The sequence below is a fragment of the Scyliorhinus torazame genome, chromosome 19, assembly GCF_047496885.1.
Source record: "Scyliorhinus torazame isolate Kashiwa2021f chromosome 19, sScyTor2.1, whole genome shotgun sequence".
NCBI classification, from domain to species: Eukaryota; Metazoa; Chordata; class Chondrichthyes; order Carcharhiniformes; family Scyliorhinidae; genus Scyliorhinus; species Scyliorhinus torazame.
Window position 1 is genome coordinate 38,022,457 of NC_092725.1, and position 21,762 is coordinate 38,044,218.

The window sequence follows — 21,762 nt, forward strand, 5'->3', positions numbered from 1 at the left end:
AACTGTCAAGTCATGCTACAGTTTTATAGAACCTTGGTAAGGCCGCACTTGGAATATTGCGCACAATTCTGGTCGCCACACTACCAGAGGATGTTGAGGCTCTGGTGTGGAGGTTTACCAGGACGTTGCCTGGTCTAGAGGGTGTTAGCTATGTGGAGGCTGAATAGACTCGGACTGTTTTCATTCGAAAGACGGAGGTTGAGTGGTGACCTGATAGAGGTCTGCAAGAGTATGAGGGGCATGGATAGAGTGGATTGGCAGGCACTCTTTCCTAGGGTGGAGGGGTCAGTCACCAGGGGGCATAGGTTTAAGGTCCGTGGGGTGAAAATTTCGAGGAGATGTGCAAGGCAGGTGCTTTACGCAGAGGGGGGTAAGTGCCTGGAACGCATTGCCAGGGGAGGTTGTGGAAGCATATACCTTAATGGTGTTCAAAAGGCATCTTGACAAACATGGAGAGGATGGGTATAGAGTGATACGGCACAAGGAAGTGCTGAAGGTTTTGGCAAAGGTTGGTATCATGATCGGTACAGGCTTGGAGGGCCGAAGGGCCTGATCCTGTGCTGTATTGTTCATTGTTCTTTGTACATTCTTCAGTTCCTGCCTAATATGGTTGTATTTAGCCTTCCCCCAATTTAGCACCTTCACCTGAGGACTACACTTATCGTTATCCATCAGTACCTTAAAGCTTACTGAATTATGGTCACTGTTCCCAAACTGCTCCCCTACTGAAACGTCGACCACCTGGCCCGGCTCATTCCCCAATACCAGGTCCAGTATGGCCCCTTCCCCAGTTGGACTACCTACGTACTGTTTCAAGAAGCCCTCTTGGATGCTCCTTACAAACTGTGCCCCATCCACACCCCCAGCACTAAGAGATTTCCAGTCAATATAGGGCAAGTTAAAATTACCCACCACAACAACCCTGTTATTTTTACACCTTGGCAAAAATCGGCCTACATATCTGTTCCTCGCTCTTCTGCAGGTTGTTGGGAGGCCTGTAGTAAGCCCCCAACAATGTGACTACACCCTTCCTATTCCTGCGCTCTACCCATATTTCCTCGCTGTATGAGCCCTCCGAGGTGTCAGTACAGCTGTGATATTCTCCTTAACCAGTAGTGCAACTCCCCAACCCCTTTTACATCCCCCTCTATCCCGCCTGAAACATCTGTATACTGGAACATTTAGCTGCCAATCCTGTCCTTCCCTTAACAAATGACAATATCATAGTTCCAAGTATTAAAGCAAGTTCTAAACTCATCTGCCTTACCTGTTACATTTGCCACATTGAAACTAATGCACTTCCACCAGACCCTCTTTGATCAGCAACCACACCCTGCCTGCTCTTCCTCCGAGTCTTCCTGGCCCTACTCTCGAGTTCCCCTGCATTTAATTCACCTTTGCTTTGGTTCCCATCCCCTGCCAATACTAATTTGGGATTCAATAGTCTGGGGCACAGATAGGCACTTCTGCGGTCGCAAAAGAGACTCCAGGATGGTGTGTTGCCTCCCTGGTGCCAGGAGCGTGGATGTCTCTGAACGGATATAGGACATCCTGAAATGGGATGACATAGGCAGAAAGAGCAATAAGGTCCTGCAAGGACATTACAGGGAGTTAGGTAGTAAGCTTAAAAGCAGGACCTCTAGGGTAGTCATTTCAGGATTACAGAGACATGGTTAAAGGAGGGACAGGACTGGCAGCTTAACGTTCTGAGATATCCATGTTTCAGATGAGACAGAGTGGGTAGCAGAAAGGGTGGGGGAGTTGTATTACTGGTTAGGGAACATATCACAGCTGTGATGAGGGAGGATGTCTTGGAGGGATCCTGCAGTGTGGCATTATGGGTAGAGCTCACAAATAGGAAGGGTGCAATCACAATGTTGGGGTTGTACTGTAGGCCTCCCAACAGCCAGTGGGATACTGAGGAACACGTAGTCAAGATTCTGGAACGATGTGAAAACCTTTCATACATATACAAGGAGCAAGAGGGTAGCCAGGGAATGGCCCACTCAAGGACAATGGAGGGAACACATGCATAACGCATGGAGTCAGAGGAAGTGGGAGAGATCCTTAATGAGTGCTTTGCATCGGTATTCTCCAAGGAGAGGAACATGACGGATGTTGAGGTTAGGGATTGGTGTGTGAATCATCTAGGACTTGTCAGCATAATGAAGGAGGAAGTGTTGGATATCTTAAAATGCATCAAGTAGACAAGATCCTGGGCCACATGGGATATTTTCCAGATTACTGTAGGAGGCAAGAGAGAAAATAGCTGGGGCCTTAACAGATATGTTTGCATCTTTTTTACCACAGGAGATGTTCCAGACGACTGGAGAATAGCCAATATTGTCCCTTTGTTTAAGAAGGGAAGCAGGGGCAATCCAGGTAATTATAGGCCGGTGAGCCTGATGTCAGTGGTGGGGAAGCTGTTGGAGGCGATACTGAGGGACAGGATTTATTCCCATTTGGAAGTGAATGGACTTGTTAGTGACAGGCAACATGACGGGGAAGATTTGTCTCACCAAATTGATAAGAATTTTTTAATGAGGTGACAAAATTAATTAATGAGGGAAAGATTGTGGTTGTCGTCCACATGGACTTTAGTAAGGTGTTTGACATGGTCCCTCATAGCAGACTGGTACAAAAAGTAAAGTTGCATGGGATGTGGGTGTGCCAGCTAGATGGATAAAGAACTGGCTTGGCAACAGGAGACAGAGAGTAACAGTGGAAGGGAGTTTTACCAGAATGAAGAACTGTACTAGTGGTGTTGCACATGAATCAGTGCTGGTACTTCCGGTGACGGCGGGCGGGAGGCAGCCGCACAATGGAGAGCTCCCGCTCGGGAACGGCATTTTCGGGTCTTTAAGCCCGGTCCCAGGGTCCACGGAGGCGGCAGAAGCAGGGAGAAGGCACGGAGGAGGCACTGTGAAGACACAGGAGAGAAAAGAAACCCGAAGAAAAATGTCGAAGGTGAGCAAAAAAACGGCCGAAAAAAAACCAGCTGGAGGTCCGTCGGGGAGTGGAAAGGTCACCGCGGGGTCACCAGGAAAAATGGAGGCTGGAGCACCAGGGAAGGCCACACTGCTTACGGGTGAAGAAATAACCAAGGTGATGGCTGCGGAATTTGAAAAGCAGTTGGCGCAGATTGCGAAATGCATGGAGACGGTGAGGAAGGAGATGAGGGAGGTTTTGAGTGTGCTGGTGGAGGAGGCGGTTTCCCCGGTGAGGACGGAGGTGGCGAGCGCAGTGGCGGAGGTGCGAGAGCAAGGGGAGGCGCTGAAGGAAGTGAAGGAGACGTTATTGCAGCACAGTGATCAACTTGCCTCGATGGGGAAAGAGATGCGGAAGGTGATGGATACTAACAAGGATCTGCGAGGAAAAATGGAAGACCTGGAAAATAGATCCAGGCGACAGAACTTGAGGATTGTGGGGCTGCCCGAAGGAGTTGAAGGACCGAAGCCGACTGAGTATTTTGCCGCGATGCTGGCAAAACTATTGGGGGAGGGGGAGGACCCCTCCCGATACGAACTGGATCGGGCTCATCGGTCGTGGAGGCCTGTACCAAAGGTGAGTGAGCCGCCAAGGGCAGTGACTCTGTGCTTCCGTAGGTACAGGGTGAAGGAGAAGGTCCTGAGCTGGGCCAAGCAGAAGCGGGTGGTGCAGTGGGCTGGATCTGGTATACGTGTATACCAGGACTTTACGGTGGAGCTGGCAAGGAGGCGGGCTGCCTTCAACCGGGTGAAGAGGGCACTGTACATTAGTAAGGTGCGGTTCGGCATTGTATATCCAGCGAAGCTGAGGGTGACTTACAAGCTCAGGGACTTTTATTTTGGAACGGCGGAAGCAGCGGAGGAGTTTGCGAAAGCAGGACTGTGGCAGAACTGACAAATTGAGGAATGGCCATGTGCCGATGTAACTTCATGACTGTATTTTCTTCTTTTTTGTATCACTGCGCACGGGTGTAGAGATTAAAGGAGCCAAGGTGGTATATATTTGGACAAGGGAAGGGACGGGACTTTCACTCGAAATGAGTGTTCTTTAGGGTGTAGGTGGATATGCGGGGTTTGTGTGCTAAAAGGGGATCTTTGGGCTTTCCCGGGGCCGGGCAAGTGGGAAAGGGACCCGGGCGGGGGTCTCCACACTGGCCGGTTTGTCCCAGCCAGCGAACGGGAGTGAGGTGGGGGGAGGGGCTGCGGCCATCAGAGCCTGGCAGAACAGGGTCCGAGTGGTCTAGCCGGGGTGGAAAGTGGTGGTGGTGGGGGGGGGGGGGGGGGGGGGGGGGGAAAGGAACCAAAGGTGGGGGAGGAGTTTTACAAGAGGCAGTGGACGAGAGGAGCTGGAGACCTGGGGTGGGGGGTGGGGGGGGGGGGGGGGGGGGGGGGGGGTAGAAGCTGTAAAAGATTAAGGGTGACTACGGGTAATCCCCGATTCCTTTTTGTCATTTGTTTATGTAAACATGCGGGTTGAGGTTTGGGGGTTGGTGGGTAGATGGGATCGTTGTTATTATGGGGACTGACATATTTTGCTGATTGTTTATTGTTGATGGATGTAAATGTGGGAGAAAATGTGAAAATGGAGGAGAATTTTTTTTTTTTTTTTAATTTTTTTAAGAAAAAAATGAATCAGTGCTGGGACCACTGGTTTATAATATAATATATACATACATACATACATACATACATACATGAGCTGGAGGAAAATGTTGATGGGCTGATTAGCAAATTTTCAGATGACACCAAGATGGGTGGAGTTGCAGACAATGAAGGGAACTGTCAGAGAATACAATATAATATAGATAAATTTGAGAGTAGGGCAGAGATATGACAGATTGAATTCAATCCGGACAAATACAGGCAGCACGGTAGCACAAGTGGATAGCATTGTGGCTTCACAGCGCCAGGGTCCCAGGTTCGATTCCCCACTGGGTCACTGTCTGTTTGGAGTCTGCACGTTCTCCCAGTGTCTGCGTGGGTTTCCTCCGGTTTCCTCCCACAGTCCAAAGACGTGCAGGTCAGGTGGATTGGTCATGCTAAATTGCCCTTAGTGTCCACAAAGGTTAGGAGGGGTTTTGGGGTTACCGGAATAGGGTGGAAGTGAGGGTTTAAGTGGGTCGGTGCAGACTCAATGGACCGAATGGCCTCCTTCTGCACTGTATGTTCTATGTAAATGCGAGGTGATGCATTTTAGAAGATCAAATTCAGGTGTGAATTATACAGTAAATGGCAGAACCCTCAGGAGCATCGACATACAGAGGGATCACACTACCAGAAGGACCAGGATGCTTTGGAGAGTGTGCAAAGAAGGTTTACCAGGATGTTACCTGGTCTGGAGGGCGTTAGCTATGAGGAGAGATAGAATAAACTCTGATTGTTTTTGTTGGAAAGAGGGAGGCCAAGGGGAGACGTGACTGAGGTCTACAAAATTACAAGAGGTATAGACAGAGTGAATAGTCAGAAGCTTTTTCCCAGGGGCACCGTTCAAGGTGAGAGGGGGAAAGTTTAGGGAAACGTGCTGGGAAGGTTTTTCAGGCAGGTGGTGGTAAGTACCTGGAACACATTGCCAGTGGAGGCAGGCACGATAGCAACGTTTAAGATGAATTTTGATTGACACATGAACGGGCCGGGGAATGGAGGGATACAGATCGTTTGGGTAATAAGTAGTAGGTCTAAATAAGGAATCTGGATTGGCACAGAATAGGTGGGCCGAAGGGCCTGTTCCTGTGCCACAATGTTTTTTATTCTTTGAAAGTAGGGCCCAGGAGTTCTTCAATCCCCTCCCAAGCATCTCAATCCAAAGGCCAGGTAGATTATTGGGATCAAGGAGTTGGCATATGAAGGGAAATTGTGCAAGTTGGGCCTACTGACCCTTAAGCTTAACAGGTATGTGCTGAAGATTTTTCTTTCCTGGTTGAATCTAGATCTAGGGGACAGTGTTTCAAAATAAAGGGTCATCCATTTAAGACTGAAATTAGGAGGAATTTCCTCTCTCATAAGGTCATTAGTGTTTGGGATTTTCCAGCGAGCAGTAGAGGCTGTGTCGTTGAATGTTTCGGCTCAAGGTCGAGTTGGACAGATCTTTAATCTATAGTGGATCCAAGGATTATGGGGGACAGGCACAAAAGTGAAGTGAAGGCCACAATCAGATCAGTCATGAATCTACTTTGGAGCAGGCTCAAGGTGCCAAATGGCCTTGTCCTGCTCCTATATCTTTGTTATGTTCTTACGACGTTGTCTGTCTGAGATGTATTCACAGGAGAGATAGGGAACAGGACTTGGTGCAATTTAAGGCATGGTCAACAGAGTTTTGGATGACCACAAAGTTTACAGAGAGTAGAAAGTAAGAGACCAGCCAGGGGCTTTTCACAGTAACTTCATTGCAGTGTTATGTATGCCTACTTGTGACAATAAAGATTATTATTTTAATAGTTAAGTCAAGACGATAAAAGGGATGAATAAGCAGAGACTGGGCAAATTTGGGTGATGGTATGGAGGTGGAAATGGGCAGTCTTAGTGATTACACAAATGAGGTCAGAGTTAATCTCAGGGTCAAAAATAACAAAGGTTACGAACAGTTTGGCTTACTCAGACTGTTGCTCGACAGAGGGAAGGAGTCAGAAACAAGGAACAGAGTTTGGAGAAGAGTTTGGAGCAGGGACCTAAAGTCCTTCTAAAATATAACTGGAGGAAATTTCTGCTCATTCAACACTGGATATCAGGTAATTTAGCAATCTGATAATTTAGAAACAGAGGAATCGCCAAAAGGTGGTATTGAGCTAGAGCTGGATGTCGGCAGTGGACGTGTGAAAACTAGTGCGCTGCTTTTGGTTGTAATCACAGGTGTAAAGGACCATCACTTTTGGCAATTTCTCACAATGTCCATTCATGCCTGTGGGACTGTCTGAAAATTGCCTGTTCCATTTGCCAAAAACAAAATGTCTACACTTCAGAAATATTTCATGGGCCTTGAAGCACTTTAGGATGCCGCAAGAAAATGGAAGGCGCTGTATAAATAAATGTGCATCTATTGGCACAGAAAACAGCCACAGCCACATGTTCACAAACTGTTCAAGGTTCTTTACATTGCAAATGCTAACACTATACAGCTACATGTACAAATATCCATCCACAAGCAACTTACTTTGTATCAGAAAATTCCAGGCTAATGATATTTAATACTTTTGTTCGATGGAGGGCAGTGTAATATTCTACAAACTCCTGCAGTTTCATCTTACAATCAGCTTGCCGAGCCACATCGATCACATCAATCATCTTTTCACCACCTTGAGATTAAAAAATAATATTCAGATATATCTGGAAGCCATGTTACTTAGCGAAGGATAGTCCTTCACCCAACTGTAGCCGTGAAACAGCTCAAATAACAGCCTATACTGTAGATACAGCAAAATACTTTACGGAGTTTCGCGAGAGGAACTGGAGAGGCAGTGATCAGCCAATGACCAATGAATCGGAGCAGTGGCTGATCACACAGCCCAAAGAGAAGTGGATAAACGGCTGACTGAGTTGCCCTTTAGTGTTCAAAGATTGAGGTGAAGTTACTGGGTTATGGGGATAGGGTGAAGGCGTGGGCTTAACTGGTGTGCTCTCGATGGGCCGAATGGCCTCCTTCTGCACAGTAAATTCTACGATTCTCTGATCTATGATTCTAATTCCACAGTTTAAGAGTGCATTTGCTGAAAGTTGTGCTGTTGATGGGAGTTGGGAGACAGAGGCAATACCAATGTGGGACTGGAAGAGAAATTTTAGGCAAGGTTTTGGAGGCAATTTGCGAAATTGGTAAGATGAAGGGTGATTCATGGACAAGATTTTGTGCAGTATAAGATGTGAGAAAAACAGTTTGTGTAACAATAAACTGGGAATGAATTAAGACAAATGAAGCCTGAAAGATACCAAGGAGACTAAAATATGGTCCATGACAATCAGGGGGGTTGGAAAATCAGCTCAGGTACAAATATGATACACAGATTAAAGTGGATGCAGGTACAGAATAATCAAAGGATACATGCACACAGACATTTGAAGGTGGCAGCACAAATTGAGACAGTAGTTTTAAATCAAAAACAGTGGAACTGTTGGCTTTATAAACAGCACAAAAGCAAGGATTTTATTACTCAGCGGGAGTAATGCATTAAATTCTAGAAACCACACCAGAAAGAACAAAGAACGAAGTACAGCACAGCAACAGGCCCATCGGCCTGCTAAGCTGACCATGCTTCACATCTAACCGAAAAGCTTTTACATTTTACATATCCCTCTATTCCTATCCTATTAATGTATTTGTCAAGATGCCCCTTAATCGTCACTATCGCACCTGCTTCCACCACCTCCTCCAGTAGTGAATTCCAGGCACCCACTATCATCTGTACTTCCCTTGCACATCTCCTTTAAACTTTGCCCCGTGCACCTTAAAACTATGTCCCCTAGTAACGGACTCTTCCACCCTGACAAAAAGCTTCTGATTATCCACTCTGTCCGTGTCCGTCATAAATTTGTAGACCTCTATCAGGTCGCCCCTCAACCCCCACTGTTCCAGTGAGAACACACCAAATTTGTCCAACCTCTCCTCATAGCTAATGCCCTCCATACCAGGCAACATCCTGATAAACCTCTTCAGTACTCTCTCCAAAGCCTCCACATCCTTCTGGTATCGTGGCAACCAGAATTGAACACTATAGTCCAAAGTGTGGCCTAAATAAGTTTTGATATAGCTGCAGCATGGCTTGCCAATTTTTATACCTCAATACTCCAGCCGATGAAGGCAAGCATGCCAAATGCCTTCCTGACTTCCTTCTCCACCTACTTTGCCACTTTCAGTGACCTGTGGACCTGGTACATCCAGGTCCCTCTGCCTGTCAATACGTTTAAGGGCTCTGTCATTTACTGTATATTTCCCACTTGTATTAGACCTTCTAAAATGCATTACCTCACGTGTCCGGATTAAACTCCATCTGCCATCTCTCCGCCCAAGTCTCAAACGGATCTATATCCTGACAGTCCTCATCGCTATCTGCAATTCCACCAACCTTTGTGTCGTTCGCAAACTTACTAATCAGACCAGTTACATTTTCCTCAAATCATTTATATATATTACAAACAACAAAGGTCCCAGCACTGATCCCTGCGGAGCACCACTAGTCACAGCCCTCCATTCAGAAAATAACCCTTTCATTGCTCTGTCTTCTATGACTGAGCTATTTCTGTATCCATCTTGCCAGCTCAGCTCTGATCCCATTTAACTTCATCTTCTGTACCAATCTGCCATGAGCGACCTTGCCTTACTGAAGTTCACAAGTAGACAACATCCACTGCCCTACCTTCATCAATCATCTTCGTCATTCCTCAAAAAGCTTGATCCAAGTTATTGAGACACAACCTCCCTTCACAAAACCATGCTGCCTCTCACTAATACGTCCATTTGATTCCAAATAGGAGTAAATCCTGTCTCAAAGAATCCTCTCCAATAATTTCCCTACCACTGACGTTAGGCTCACCGGCCTGTGATTGCCTGGATTATCCTCGCTACCCATCCTAAACAAAGGAACAACATTGGCTACTCTCCAATCCTCTGGGATCTCCCCTGTAGCTAGTGGGGATATAAATATTCCTATCAAGGCCCCAGCAACTTCCTCCCTTGCCTCCTTCAGTATTCTGGGGTATATCCCATCATGTCCAGTGGACGTATCTACCTCAATGTTTTTCAAAATGCCCAACCTTCCTCCTTTTTGATCTCAATGTGACTCAGACTATCTACACACCCTTCCCCAGACTCTTCATCCACCAAGTCCTTCTCCTTGGTGAATACTCATTCAGTACCTCGCCCATTTCCATTGGTCCCACACATACATTCCCTCTCCCTCCCCTGTCCTTGAGTGGGCTAGCCTTTCCCTGGCTACCCTCTTGCTCTTCATATATGTATAAAAACCTTGAGATTTTCCTTAATACTGCTGGCCAATGACTTTTAGTCCTCCTGACTCTTTGCTTAAGTTCCTTCCTACTTTCCATATATTCCTCATGGACTTCGACTGTTCCCAGACTTCTAGGCCTTACAAATGTTTCCTTTTTCTTTTGGACTAGGTTCATAACATCACTCGTTATCCAAGGTTCCTGAAACTTGCCACACTTATTATTCATCCTCACAGGAACATGCAGTCCTGAATTCCTATCAACTGACATTCGAAAGCCTCCCACATGCCAGATGTTGATTTACCCTCAAACATCCAGCACCCATCTAGATTCTTCAGTTCCTGACGAATATTGTTATGCAAAAGTCTTGGAGGGTGTTGAGAAGACTTAGTAGAGTGGTATTAGAGATGAGGGGCTTCAGTTTTATAGATGCTTAGAGAAATTGAGGTTCTCCTTAAAGAGCAGAGGAGGCTAGTGGATGATTTAATTTAAAATTATGAGGAGTCGTAGAGTAAATAGGGAGTAATTGTTTCCAGTGGGAAGGTTGGTAACCAAAAGACTCCGATTTAAAGGTGATTGTCAAAAGGACCAGATGAGAAATGAGAGGTTATGATCATCTGGAATAAAAGAATGGGGAAGCAGATTTAGTGAAAGCTTCCAAAAGAGAATGAGGAAGTACTTGAAGGGGAATATTGCGTTTGCTAAGGTTCCCCACGGTAGGCTACTGCAGAAAATACAGAGGCATGGGATTCAGGGTGATTTAGCAGTTTGGATCAGAAATTGGCAAGCTGGAAGACAAAGGGTGGTGGTTGATGGGAAATGTTCAGACTGGAGTCCAGTTACTAGTGGTGTACCACAAGGATCTGTTTTGGGGCCACTGCGGTTTATCATTTTTATAATTGACCTGGAGGAGGGCGTAGAAGGATGGGTGAGTAAATTTGCAGATGACACTAAAGTCGGTGGAGTTGTGGACAGTGCGGAAGGATGTTACAAGTTACAGAGGGACATAGATAAGCTGCAGTGCTGGGCTGAGAGGTGGCAAATGGAGTTTAATGCAGAAAAGTGTGAGGTGCTTAATTTTGGAAGGAATAACAGGAAGAGAGAGTACTGGGTTAATGGTAAGATTCTTGGCAGTGTGGATGAGCAGAGAGATCTCGGTGTCCATGTACATAGATCCCTGAAAGTTGCCACCCAGGTTGAGAGGGTTGTTAAGAAGGCGTACGGTCTGTTAGCTTTTATTGGTAGAGGGATTGAGTTTCGGAGCCATGAGGTCATGTTGCAGCTGTACAAAACTCTGGTGCGGCCGCATTTGGAGTATTGCGTGCAATTCTGGTCGCATCATTATAGGAAGGATGTGGAAGCATTGGAAAGGGTGCAGAGGAGATTTACCAGAATGTTGCCTGGTATGGAGGGAAGATCTTATGAGGAGAGGCTGAGGGACTTGAGGCCGTTTTCATGAGAGAGAAGAAGGTTAAGAGGTGACTTAATTGAGGCATACAAGATGATCAGAGGATTAGATAGGGTGGACAGTGAGAGCCTTTTTCCTCGGTTGGTGATGTCTAGCACGAGGGGACATAGCTTTAAATTGAGGGGAGATAGATATAGGACCAATGTCAGAGGTAGGTTCTTTACTCAGAGAGTAGTACGGGCATAGAATGCCCTGCCTGCAACAGTAGTGGACTCGCCAACACTAAGGGCATTCAAATGGTCTTTGGATTGACATATGGACGATAAGGGAATAGTGTAGACGGGCTTTAGAGTGGTTTTACAAGTCGGCGCAACATCGAGGGCCGATGGGCCTGTACTGCGCTGTAATGTTCTATGTTCTATTGCAGGTCTATGGGTGGCAACTAGTTGACATTGGCTGGCCTCTGTTGCACTTCGGATGCAACATTTTGAGATGTTCCATCTATTCCCCACCCCCGACCTCCAACATCCAGGATCAGGAGGTTACACTGCAGACTTTCAGCATTGTTGAACTGTGCTTGTGGCTGTATTGCATGTTAATACTGGTGCAGCCATCTCTTACCCACATACTCTTGCACATCCCGGACAGAAAAGGTGCTCGGTGGAAGAGCAATTCCAAGTCCATCTATCTTGGACACCATGATGGGGAATTCAAACCCGTGCTTTTCCAGGTACTTTAGCGTTAGCTGGACCCCATGCATCTTGATGATGATTTCACTGGCACTGTTAGAAACAGACATATGGGGCATTATGGAGCTCACCAGAACCAGCAGCTAAATATCCTCCACTAATAGTGGGACAACAGGGAAACGTCATATTCCAACCAAAGACACTGTGCAGCCAGGCATGGATTCACACTCGTGTTTCCACACATGGTGAATCATGACTTCAGCAACGCTTCCATTGGGAAACTGCACAAGTCAGTATCGACTGAAAGGAATTAAGAGCAGTTGTCTCTGCACCCCTTTCATGAGTTACAAGGTTACTGGTAGAATTGAGAGCAGGTAAACTGTCTGCCATTGTACGGTGTTCAAAGCCTGGAATTGGGGAGGTGCATCTCATCCACACCATACTTGAATTGACACACCATACTTGAATCAAAGTTCTCTACACTCAGTGTACAGAATATTAGAATTGTTTTTATCTAATTTCTACACACCAGGCCACGCTAAATCCCGATCGCCATCTGTCCCAGAGCCGAGCTTCAAACCACACATCCAGGCCACTATTGCTGCACCTCCAACTGTGAATACCTCAGTCTAACTGCTGAAAACTCTTATCAAACCCTTATTCTTTACCACTTCAAAACATTATTCCAAAACTTTGATTTCTGGCCCACTCGCGTCGCACTTGACAATAGTTCCCCTCTTACTAACCTATGTTTGGCTACCTATTCCTAAACATTAAACCTCTGTCTCTCTGACTTTAGGTCCAACCTCTCTGGTTATGCAATTTCTCTACTATTCTTTTCTATTTCCTCTCCCCCCCACCCCCCGGTCAGATTTTCCTACATTAAGACTATACTTTAAAAGTACTTCATCAGCAGTAAAGTGTTTTATGAAGTCCAATGTTTCTGAAAGGTGGTATACTAATGCAAGTCTTTCTTTTCTCTCCTCTTCAGCTGCACATTGACATTTGCACCACACCAGATCTACATTGAGGTGTCTCCACATTTGGGGGTCAGTTCAGGAACATTGAAGATCGTCAACTGCAGTGTAGAGCTGCAGCCAAATAGAGACCCAAAATCAAATTGTACCTTTATAACTACTAGGACGCTGGCTTTTTGATCTTGGTCAGCTTGTTGCCTAGCCCTGGCAGTCCCACTGCATGTATAAACAGTTCCAGGTCTGAGCCCCACTTGGATCAACCTTGCAAACACATTTGTAGACACTTGACTTGAAAATGAATCAGCAGGCTTAGTTATTACCGTGCTAATACTAGGCTTAACACTGTTACAGGCAAATATCATGTTGCTTTGCTTTGAGAAACACTGGGAATCGCAGGCAACACACAGGATAAAGGACCCGTTAACAGATCGCTAGTTCATTCGCATTTGTGCAGTGCCAATTTCAGATTCACCAGGTACACTGGAGAGGAGTACTGTGGTGAAGTCTTTTTGGTTATTCACAGATAGCCATACCTTAACACCAAACACCCTACAACCATGATTAAAACAACTAAAAATTGTGGAAGGTTTCCCATACCTAGGAAAATGTCGTGCTCGAAGCTCCCTGATGAAAACTGGTGTTCCTGCCTGTATCAGTTTAACACCATCTGCAGTCTCAGTGTAGTCATGTCGATGCCAGTTGTTCCGTCTCTTCACTGCGATTCAAAGAGCATGATAGCAGATGAAGTTTACTCAAATATTAAAAGGAAATCATTCCTGGCCCGTGGCAGAACTTATATCAGCAGAACTGAAGCAAAGACGAACTTGGACTATAAAAACTCAGAACTGACTCACACATCCCAAAGATATCAATTCCAACATTCAAGAAATATTCAATTCAACATTTTCAGAACGCAGTAAACACTCCACCTAACATAAGCACCAGTTTAGTTCTTTCAAACATAAGCAGTCAGTGTACAGTTTAGAAGCAATACAATGCACACTCTAGGGGCAGCTGCAAGCGCAGGCTGGCAAACAATGGTTCTTCTATTGTTAGGGTTGATTTAAATTACTATTGTTAAGTTGGTTCAAATAACTATTTTAATTTGATTTAAATAACAATTTTTTATTTGATTTCAGATCAAGGGGTAAATATTCAGTTTTTATTTTTAAGAAGCTAATTAAATAGTATGGGAGACATGGGATATAATGACACAAAAACATCTTTCAAAAGTTTAATTTAAAGGACAAATCATGGCAGGACAGCTCCGAGGCATGGTTTGCTCCTCTTGCTCCATGTGGCCAGGGTCAGCATGTGCGCAGGAAGTGTCTCCAGTTACGGCTCCTGGAAGCTCGAGTTTCAGAGCTGGAGCGGTGGTTGGAGACACTGTGCAGCATCCGCAAGTCGGAGAGCATCGTGGATAGCACGTATAGAGAGGTGGTCACATTGCAGGCTCAGACTCCGCAGGCAGGATGGGAATGGGTGACCACCAGACAGAGCAAGAGAGCTAGGCAGGAATCTCCTGTGGCCATTCCCCTGTGGCCAGAACAGATATAACATTTTGGAAACTGTTGACGAGAATGGCCTCTCAGGGGAAAACAGCAACAGCCAAACTTGTGGCACCACGGTGGGTTCTGCTGCAGAGGGGAGGGGTAATAGATATGCCAGTGCAATACTTATTGGGGATTCAATTGTATGGGGAATAGACAGGCGTTTCTGTGGCCGTAAACGAGACTCCAAGGTGGTATGTCACCTCCCTGGTGCTAGGGTCATGGATGTCTCGGAGCAGGTACAGGACTTTCTGGAGGGGGAGGGTGAACAGCCAGTGGTTGTGGTACACATCGGTACAAATGTCATAGGTAAAAGAAAGGATGAGGTCCTAAAAGCAGAATACAGGGAGCTAGGAAGGAAGTTAAGAAATTGGACCTCAAAAGTAATGATCTCAGGATTACTACTGGTGCCACAAGCTAGTCAGAGAAGAAATGACAGGATATATAGGATGAATACGTGGTAGAAGAGATGGGGTCAGGGGGAGGGTTTCAGATTCCTGGGGCATTGGGACCGGTTCTGGGGAGGTGGGACCTGTACAAACTGGATGGATTACACCTGGGCAGGACTGGAATTGATTAAACTAATATGCCAGGGGATGGGAACCTATACAATGAGTCAGAGAAAAAGGGAGCAAGGACAAAAACAAAAAGGTAGGAAAGTGAATAAGAAAAGTGGTAGGTGGAGAAACCAAGGGCAAAATTCAAACAGGGCAAGAGAGAAAAATATTGGGAGCAAGATAAACAATGTGAAAAGACAAACCTAAAGGCTCTGTACCTCAATGCATGGAGCATTTGCAATAAAGTGGATGAACTAATCGCGCAGATAGATATAAATGGATATGATACAATTGGGATTACGGAGACATGGCAACAGTGACCAGGAATGTCCCAGGGTTTTCAGTATTTAGGATGGACAGGTCCTAAAAGCAGAATACAGGGAGCTAGGAAGGAAGTTAAGAAATCAGACCACAAAGATAGTGATCTCAGAGTTATTACCGGTGCCACAAGCTAGTCAGGCGTGGCACTGCTGGTTAAAGAGGAAATTAACAGTAGCGAGAAAGGATATTAGCTCTGACAATGTGGAATCTATATGGATAGAGTTGAGAAATACCAAGGGGCAAAAAGAATTTGTGGGTGTCATATATAGACTGCCGAACTACAATGGCGAGGTTGGGAATGGCATTAAATATAAAATTAGAGATGCTGTAATAAGGGAATATCGGTGATCATGGGTGATTTTAATCTTCACATAGATTGGGCAAATCAAAATAGCCACAATGCTGTAGAGGAGAAATTCCTGGAGTGTATATGGGATGGTTTTCTTGACCAATATGTGGAGGAACCAACTGGAGAGCAGGCCATCTTAGACTGGGTACTGTGTAATGAGAAGGGAATCATTGCCAATCTGGCTGTACGAGACCCCTTGGGGATGAGCGACCATAACATGATAGAATTTTTTTATCAAGATGGAGAGTGAAGTATTTGCTTCGGAGACTAGGGTGCTGAATCTCAATAAAGGGAACTATGAAGATATGAGGCATGAGTTGGCCTTGATAGATTGGGGAGTTACTTAAAGGGATGACAGTGGATAGATAATGGCAAACATTCAAGGAACGAATGCGTGAACTACAGCAACTGTTCATTCCTGTCTGGCTGAAAAGCAAAGGGGGTAAGGGGGCCAATCCATGGGCTTACAAAGGAAATTATAAATCGTATCCGATCCAAGGAAGAAGCAAACAGATTGGCCAAGAAAAATAATAGGTCTGAGGATTGGGAGCAGTTTAGAATTCAGCAAAGAAGGACGAAGTGATTGATTAAGAAGGGGAAAGTACTGTACGACAGGAAGCTTGCAGGAAACATAAAGACTGACACTAAGAGTTTCCATAGATATGTGAACAGAAAGAGATTGGTAAAGAGAAATGTAGGCCCCTACAGATAGAAACAGGGGAATGCATAATAAGGGACAAAGAAATGGCCGAGCAATTGAATACATACTTTGGTTCTGTCTTCACAAAAGAGGACACAAATCAGATGCCAGAAATATTGGAGAATGAAAGGTTTAGTGAGAGGGAAGAACTGAGGGAGATCAACATTAGGAGAGAAATGGTGCTAGGAAAATTGATGGGAATGAAGGCAGTTAAATCCCCAGGGCCTGAGAATCTGCATCCCAGAGTGCTTAAGGAGGTGGCTCTGGAAATAGTGAATGCATTGGTGGTCATCTTCCGGGATTCTGCAGACTCTGGAACTGTCCCTGCAGATTGGAGGGTAGCTCACGTCACTCCGATATTCAAAAAGGGAGGTAGAGAGAAAGCAGGGAATTATAGACCAGTAAGCCTAACATCGGTAGTGGGGAAAATGCTTGAATCCATTATCAAGGACTTTGTAGCGGAACATTTAGAAAGCAGTGGCAGGATCAGTCAGAGCCAGCATGGTATTATGAAGGGAAAATCAAACTTGACAAATCTGTTGGAATTCTTTGAAGGTGTAACCAGTACAGTTGACAGGGGGGAGCCAATCGATGTGGTATATTTGGACTTTCAGAAGGCGTTTGACAAAGTCCCGCACAAGAGATTATTGTGCAAAATTAAAGCACATGGGATTGGGGGAAAATGTATTGAGGTGGATGGAAAACTGGTTAGCAGAGAGGAAACAAAGTGTAGGGATTTAGGGATTAATGGGTCCTTTTCAAATTGGCAGGTACTAGTGGGGTACCACAGGGATCGGTGCTGGGACCCCAGCTATTCACAATATAGATTAATGATTTGGATGAGGGAACAAAATGAAACATCTCAAAGTTTGCAGATGATACCAAGTTAGGTGGGAGGGTGAATTGTGACGAGGATGCAGGGATCCTACAGCAAGATCTGAACAGGTTGGGCAAATCAATGGCAGATGCAGTATAATTTGGATTAGTGTGAGGTTATTCACTTTGGAAGCAAAAACCGGAAGGCAGATTACTACCCGAATGGTTGTAAATTGAGAGAGAAGAGTGTGCAGCGGGACCTGGGTGTCCTTGTGCACCAGTCGCTTAAGGTAAGCATGCAGGTGCAGCAGGGGGTAAAGAAGGCTTATGGTATGTTGGCCTTCATGGAGAGAGGTTTTGAGCATAGAAGCAGGGATGTGTTGCTGCAATTATCAAGGGCCTTGGTGAGGCCACACCTGGAGTATTTTGTGGAGTTTTGGTCTCCTTGTCTGAGGAAGGATGTTCTTGCTCTCGAGGGAGTGCAGCGAAGGTTTACCAGACTGATTCCAGGAATGGCAGGACTGTCATATGAGGAGAGATTGACTAGGTTGGTATTGTTCTAGCTGGAGTTCAGAAGAATGAGGGGGAATCTCATAGAAACAGAACCGGGGTCACAGTCTGAGGATTCAGGGTAAACCATTTCGGACAGATATAAGGAGACATTCCTTCACACAAAGAGTGGTAAGACTGTGGAATTCATTACCACAGGAAGTAGTTGATGCTAAATATATTCCAAGAGGCGGCTAGATACAGCACTGAGGAGTCGGCACTGGTCATCCCTTCATTAAATATTTTTAAGATAAAGATAGATAGTTTTTTGAAGAATAGAGAGATTAAGGGCTATGGTGTTCGGGCTGGAAAGTGGAGCTGAGTCCAAAAAAGATCAGCCATGATCTCATTGAATGGTGGAGCAGGCTCGAGGGGCCAAATGGCCTACTCCTGCTCCTAGTTCTTATGTAGAACGGGATCAAAGGCTATGTGGAGAAAGCAGGATTAGGCTATTGAGTTGGATGATCAGCCATGATCGCGATGAATGGCGGAGCAGGCTCGAAGGGCCAAAAGGCCTCCTCCTGCTCCTATCTTCTATGTATCAATATGTATTCTGTGGTTTAATCACATTGATGGAGGTTGTAACAGAAGAATTACCCTGCAATGCATTGAATGCTTGATGTGCACTTGTATGGCATAATTAATTGAGTATCTAACCTCAATCCAAACAGCAAGTACAGGAAGGGAAAAATGATTCCAAATCAAGTGTCGAAGAAAATTAGTGAAAGCCAGTGGAGATACCCAGTGGAGCCTAAATTTAAAACCTTGTATATTTGGCTGGGAAGATCCCGTTTACTTCCAAAGGATGGTCACCTGCTGAATAGTACAATTAATGAGTTATTTCAGCTAACTGGTGTGTTGGCAGGATACAATTCAGATTTGCAGGTTCAGTGCCCATTGAGTACTTACAACTAGAAAACCCAATCACATGGTATCTGAACAATCTAGTAGCTATCTGCCCAATGATTTAAATAAACCCATCCACAGGATATGAAGCAGAAACTGGTGGCTGAAACTGTTCCATTGGTAGAATGCATTTTTATTCAGTCACTGATTAACTGAGGAGTCGGCACTGGTCATCCTCCTGCAATCTGCATCGACTCCTGCAACATCCCTCCAATGAGAAACCATCTGTGTGATGGCCTCCTTCTGCACTGTAATTTATATGCATCAGCGGCATGTTCTCTGTTGAGGCAGAGACAGTTGATCTAGCACTAAGGGAACAGGGGGTTTTCAACCAACACAAAGATTCAAATATATTTCAGGGGTATCAGCTTAGACTGTCCATTGTCAGCGGGCTGCAGAATTGATGGTTTAGGAAATTTACAGCTGCTTCACCTTTTCTTTTAAGTAGGGCTAGTTACCATTCCGACCCTAAAAGATCTGTGGGGCGAGATGAGGGGGAAGGAAACACTGGGGTCCATCTTATTTACAATTATATCACTGATCCCACCAATGTGCAGAGCGTAAAGCGACATCCCTCAAGTTTAACACCACTACCAAGTAATCTGTCACTCAGACATCACAAAGATTGTTGGTTCCATGGATAGGGAAGGAGTGTGAGGTGCTAGATTATTCTCCCCACAAAACCCCTCAGCAACAATAAACTTCACTGTGCCTTAGACTCTGAATTCCTGGAGTATTGGCTGTTAGCATTCATGTGTTTGGTGACTTCATACCACACCTCATTTTCACCCCTATAATGCTATTTTCTTCCAAAATTATCCCTGCCCAAAAAACAATGTCCTCGACTGTTCCCCTCTTCGCAAAGTCACTTTCCACCTGCTTACCTGACAGAATTTTACCGGTGGGCTGTCAAATCCAGATGCTATTCATATTTGTAGCTTACCCACAATACTTCGGAATTAGGTCAGGTCCAACACAGATGTCTGGCATCAGGCTAATCCCACTGTAATCTGCTGGCCTGTTTAGGGTTGCAGTGCCTGGAAAGGACTGAAAAACCCAGCTTGCAAAGAACTGTCCATTTTTTAAAAATAGAAACCACCACTGAATGAATGAAAATCAGTACTCTGTAAATAAAAAGGTTCAAAAGGTAATCGGCAAAGAAAGATAAAAGCAATACTGCAGATGCTGGGAATCTGAAATAAAACTGGAAAGTGTTGGAAAAACTCAGCAGGTTTGGCAGCATCTGTGGGAAGAGAAACAGAGTTAATGTTTTGAGTCTAATATGACTCTTCTAGAAAGGAACATTCTTTCTTGCAAATGCCTCCCGGTTTATACTCACTCAAGGAGGCTCCATGTAACATAGCACAGTTTGGACAATGGTACAAGTCAATGTCGACAGCTTGATGCTCCTCCACTTTTACACAGCTGAAACACAAAAAAAACAGGTCATGTCTAACAAATTTGGGTGAATATTTCAAGGTGATTTGGTATGTAGATGAGGGTGTTAGACACCTGGTCATCCCACAACAATGGCTAAGGGATTGAACCCGGTACGTAGTTAGTTTTAAGACGGTGCAGAGAGACGGATTCATTCAGGGAGTGAGAATGTAAGAAATAGAGCTTTGTTATTTTATCAACATTTTATTAAAAATGTATTTAGATTTCCAGAAGGCCTTTGACAAGGTGCCGCATAGGAGACTGTTAAATAAGTTAAAATCCCATGGTATTAAGGGTAAGATCCTGGCATGGATAGAGGATTGGCTGACTGGCAGAAGGCAGAGAGTGGGGATAATGGGGTCTTTTTCAGGATGGTAGCCGGTGACTAGTGGTGTGGATCAGGGGTCTGTGCTGGGACCACAACTTTTCACAATATACATTAATGATCTGGAAGATGGCACTGAAGGTACTGTTGCGAAGTTTGCAGATGATACAAAGATCTGTACAGGGACAGGTAATATTGAGGAAGCAAGGGGGCTGCAGAAGGACTTGGACAAGCTAGGAGAGTGGATAATAAAGTGGTAAATGAAATACAATGTAGAAAAGTGTGAGGTTATGCACTTTGGAAGGAAGAATTTAGGCATAGACTATTTTCTAAATGGGGAAATGCTTCGGAAATCAGAAGCACAAAAGGATTTGGGAGTCCTTGTTCACGGTTCTCTTCAGGTTAATGTGCATGTTCAGTCGGCAGTTAAGAAGGCAAATGCAATGTTAGCATTCATTCCAAGAGGGCTAGAATACAAGACCAGGGATGTACATCTGAGGCTGTGTAAGGCTCTGGTCAGACCCCATTTGGAGTATTGTGAGCAGTTTTGGTCTCCGTATCTAAGGAAGGATGTGGTGACCTTGGAAAGGGTCCAGAGGAAGTTCACAAGAATGATCCCTGGAATGAAGAACTTGTCGTATGAGGAACGTTTGACAACTCTGGGTCTGTACTCGTTGGAGTTTAGAAGGATGAGGGGGGATCTTATTGAAACTTACAAGATACTGCGAGGCCTGGATAGAGTGGACGTGGAGAGGATGTTTCCAATTGTAGGAAAAACTAGAACCAGAGGGCACCATCTCAGAATAAAGGGACGATCCTTTAAGACAGAGATGAGGAGGAATTTCTTTAGACCAGTGGTAAATCTGTGGAACACTTTGCAGAAGAAGGCTGTGGAGGCCAATTCACGGAGTGTTTTTAAGACAGAGATAGATAGGTTCTTGATTAATAAGGGGATCAGGGGTTATGTGAATGTGGGAGGTTCGATCAGGTAGTTTGAAGGTGACACGGAAATTGGTGGTGTATTAAATTGAGGAAGAAAGCCTTAAGATTACAAGACGATACAAATGGTGTGGTCAAATGGGCAGAACAGGGGCAAATGGAATTTAACCCTGATAAGTAGGCGGTGCTGCATTTTGGAAGGACAAGCAAGGAAAAGGAAGACGCAATGAACGGTAGGACACCAGAAGTACAGAGGACCAGAGAGACCTTGGGTTCCACGTCCAAAGATCCCTGAAGGCAGGAGGACAGGTAGATAAGGCAA

General features: G+C 45.1%; 1 protein-coding gene across 4 annotated transcripts in view; it reads right to left on the reverse strand.

Moving 5' to 3' along the window:
- The window catches only part of LOC140396088 (lysine-specific demethylase 7B-like), a 450,094-nt gene that overhangs the window by 416,494 nt on the left and 11,838 nt on the right, over positions 1–21,762 (reverse strand). For 3 of the 4 annotated variants that reach the window (XM_072484188.1, XM_072484189.1, XM_072484187.1), the window contains exons 2-5: positions 20,079–20,164; positions 13,589–13,706; positions 11,947–12,107; positions 7,135–7,276 (exon numbers count right to left, since the gene is read on the reverse strand). In XM_072484188.1, coding sequence (XP_072340289.1) covers positions 7,135–7,276; positions 11,947–12,107; positions 13,589–13,706; positions 20,079–20,164 — 507 coding nt within the window. Of the gene's footprint in view, positions 1–7,134; positions 7,277–11,946; positions 12,108–13,588; positions 13,707–20,078; positions 20,165–21,762 lie in introns of those variants that run through there. The other variant, XM_072484191.1, reaches the window with a different exon arrangement.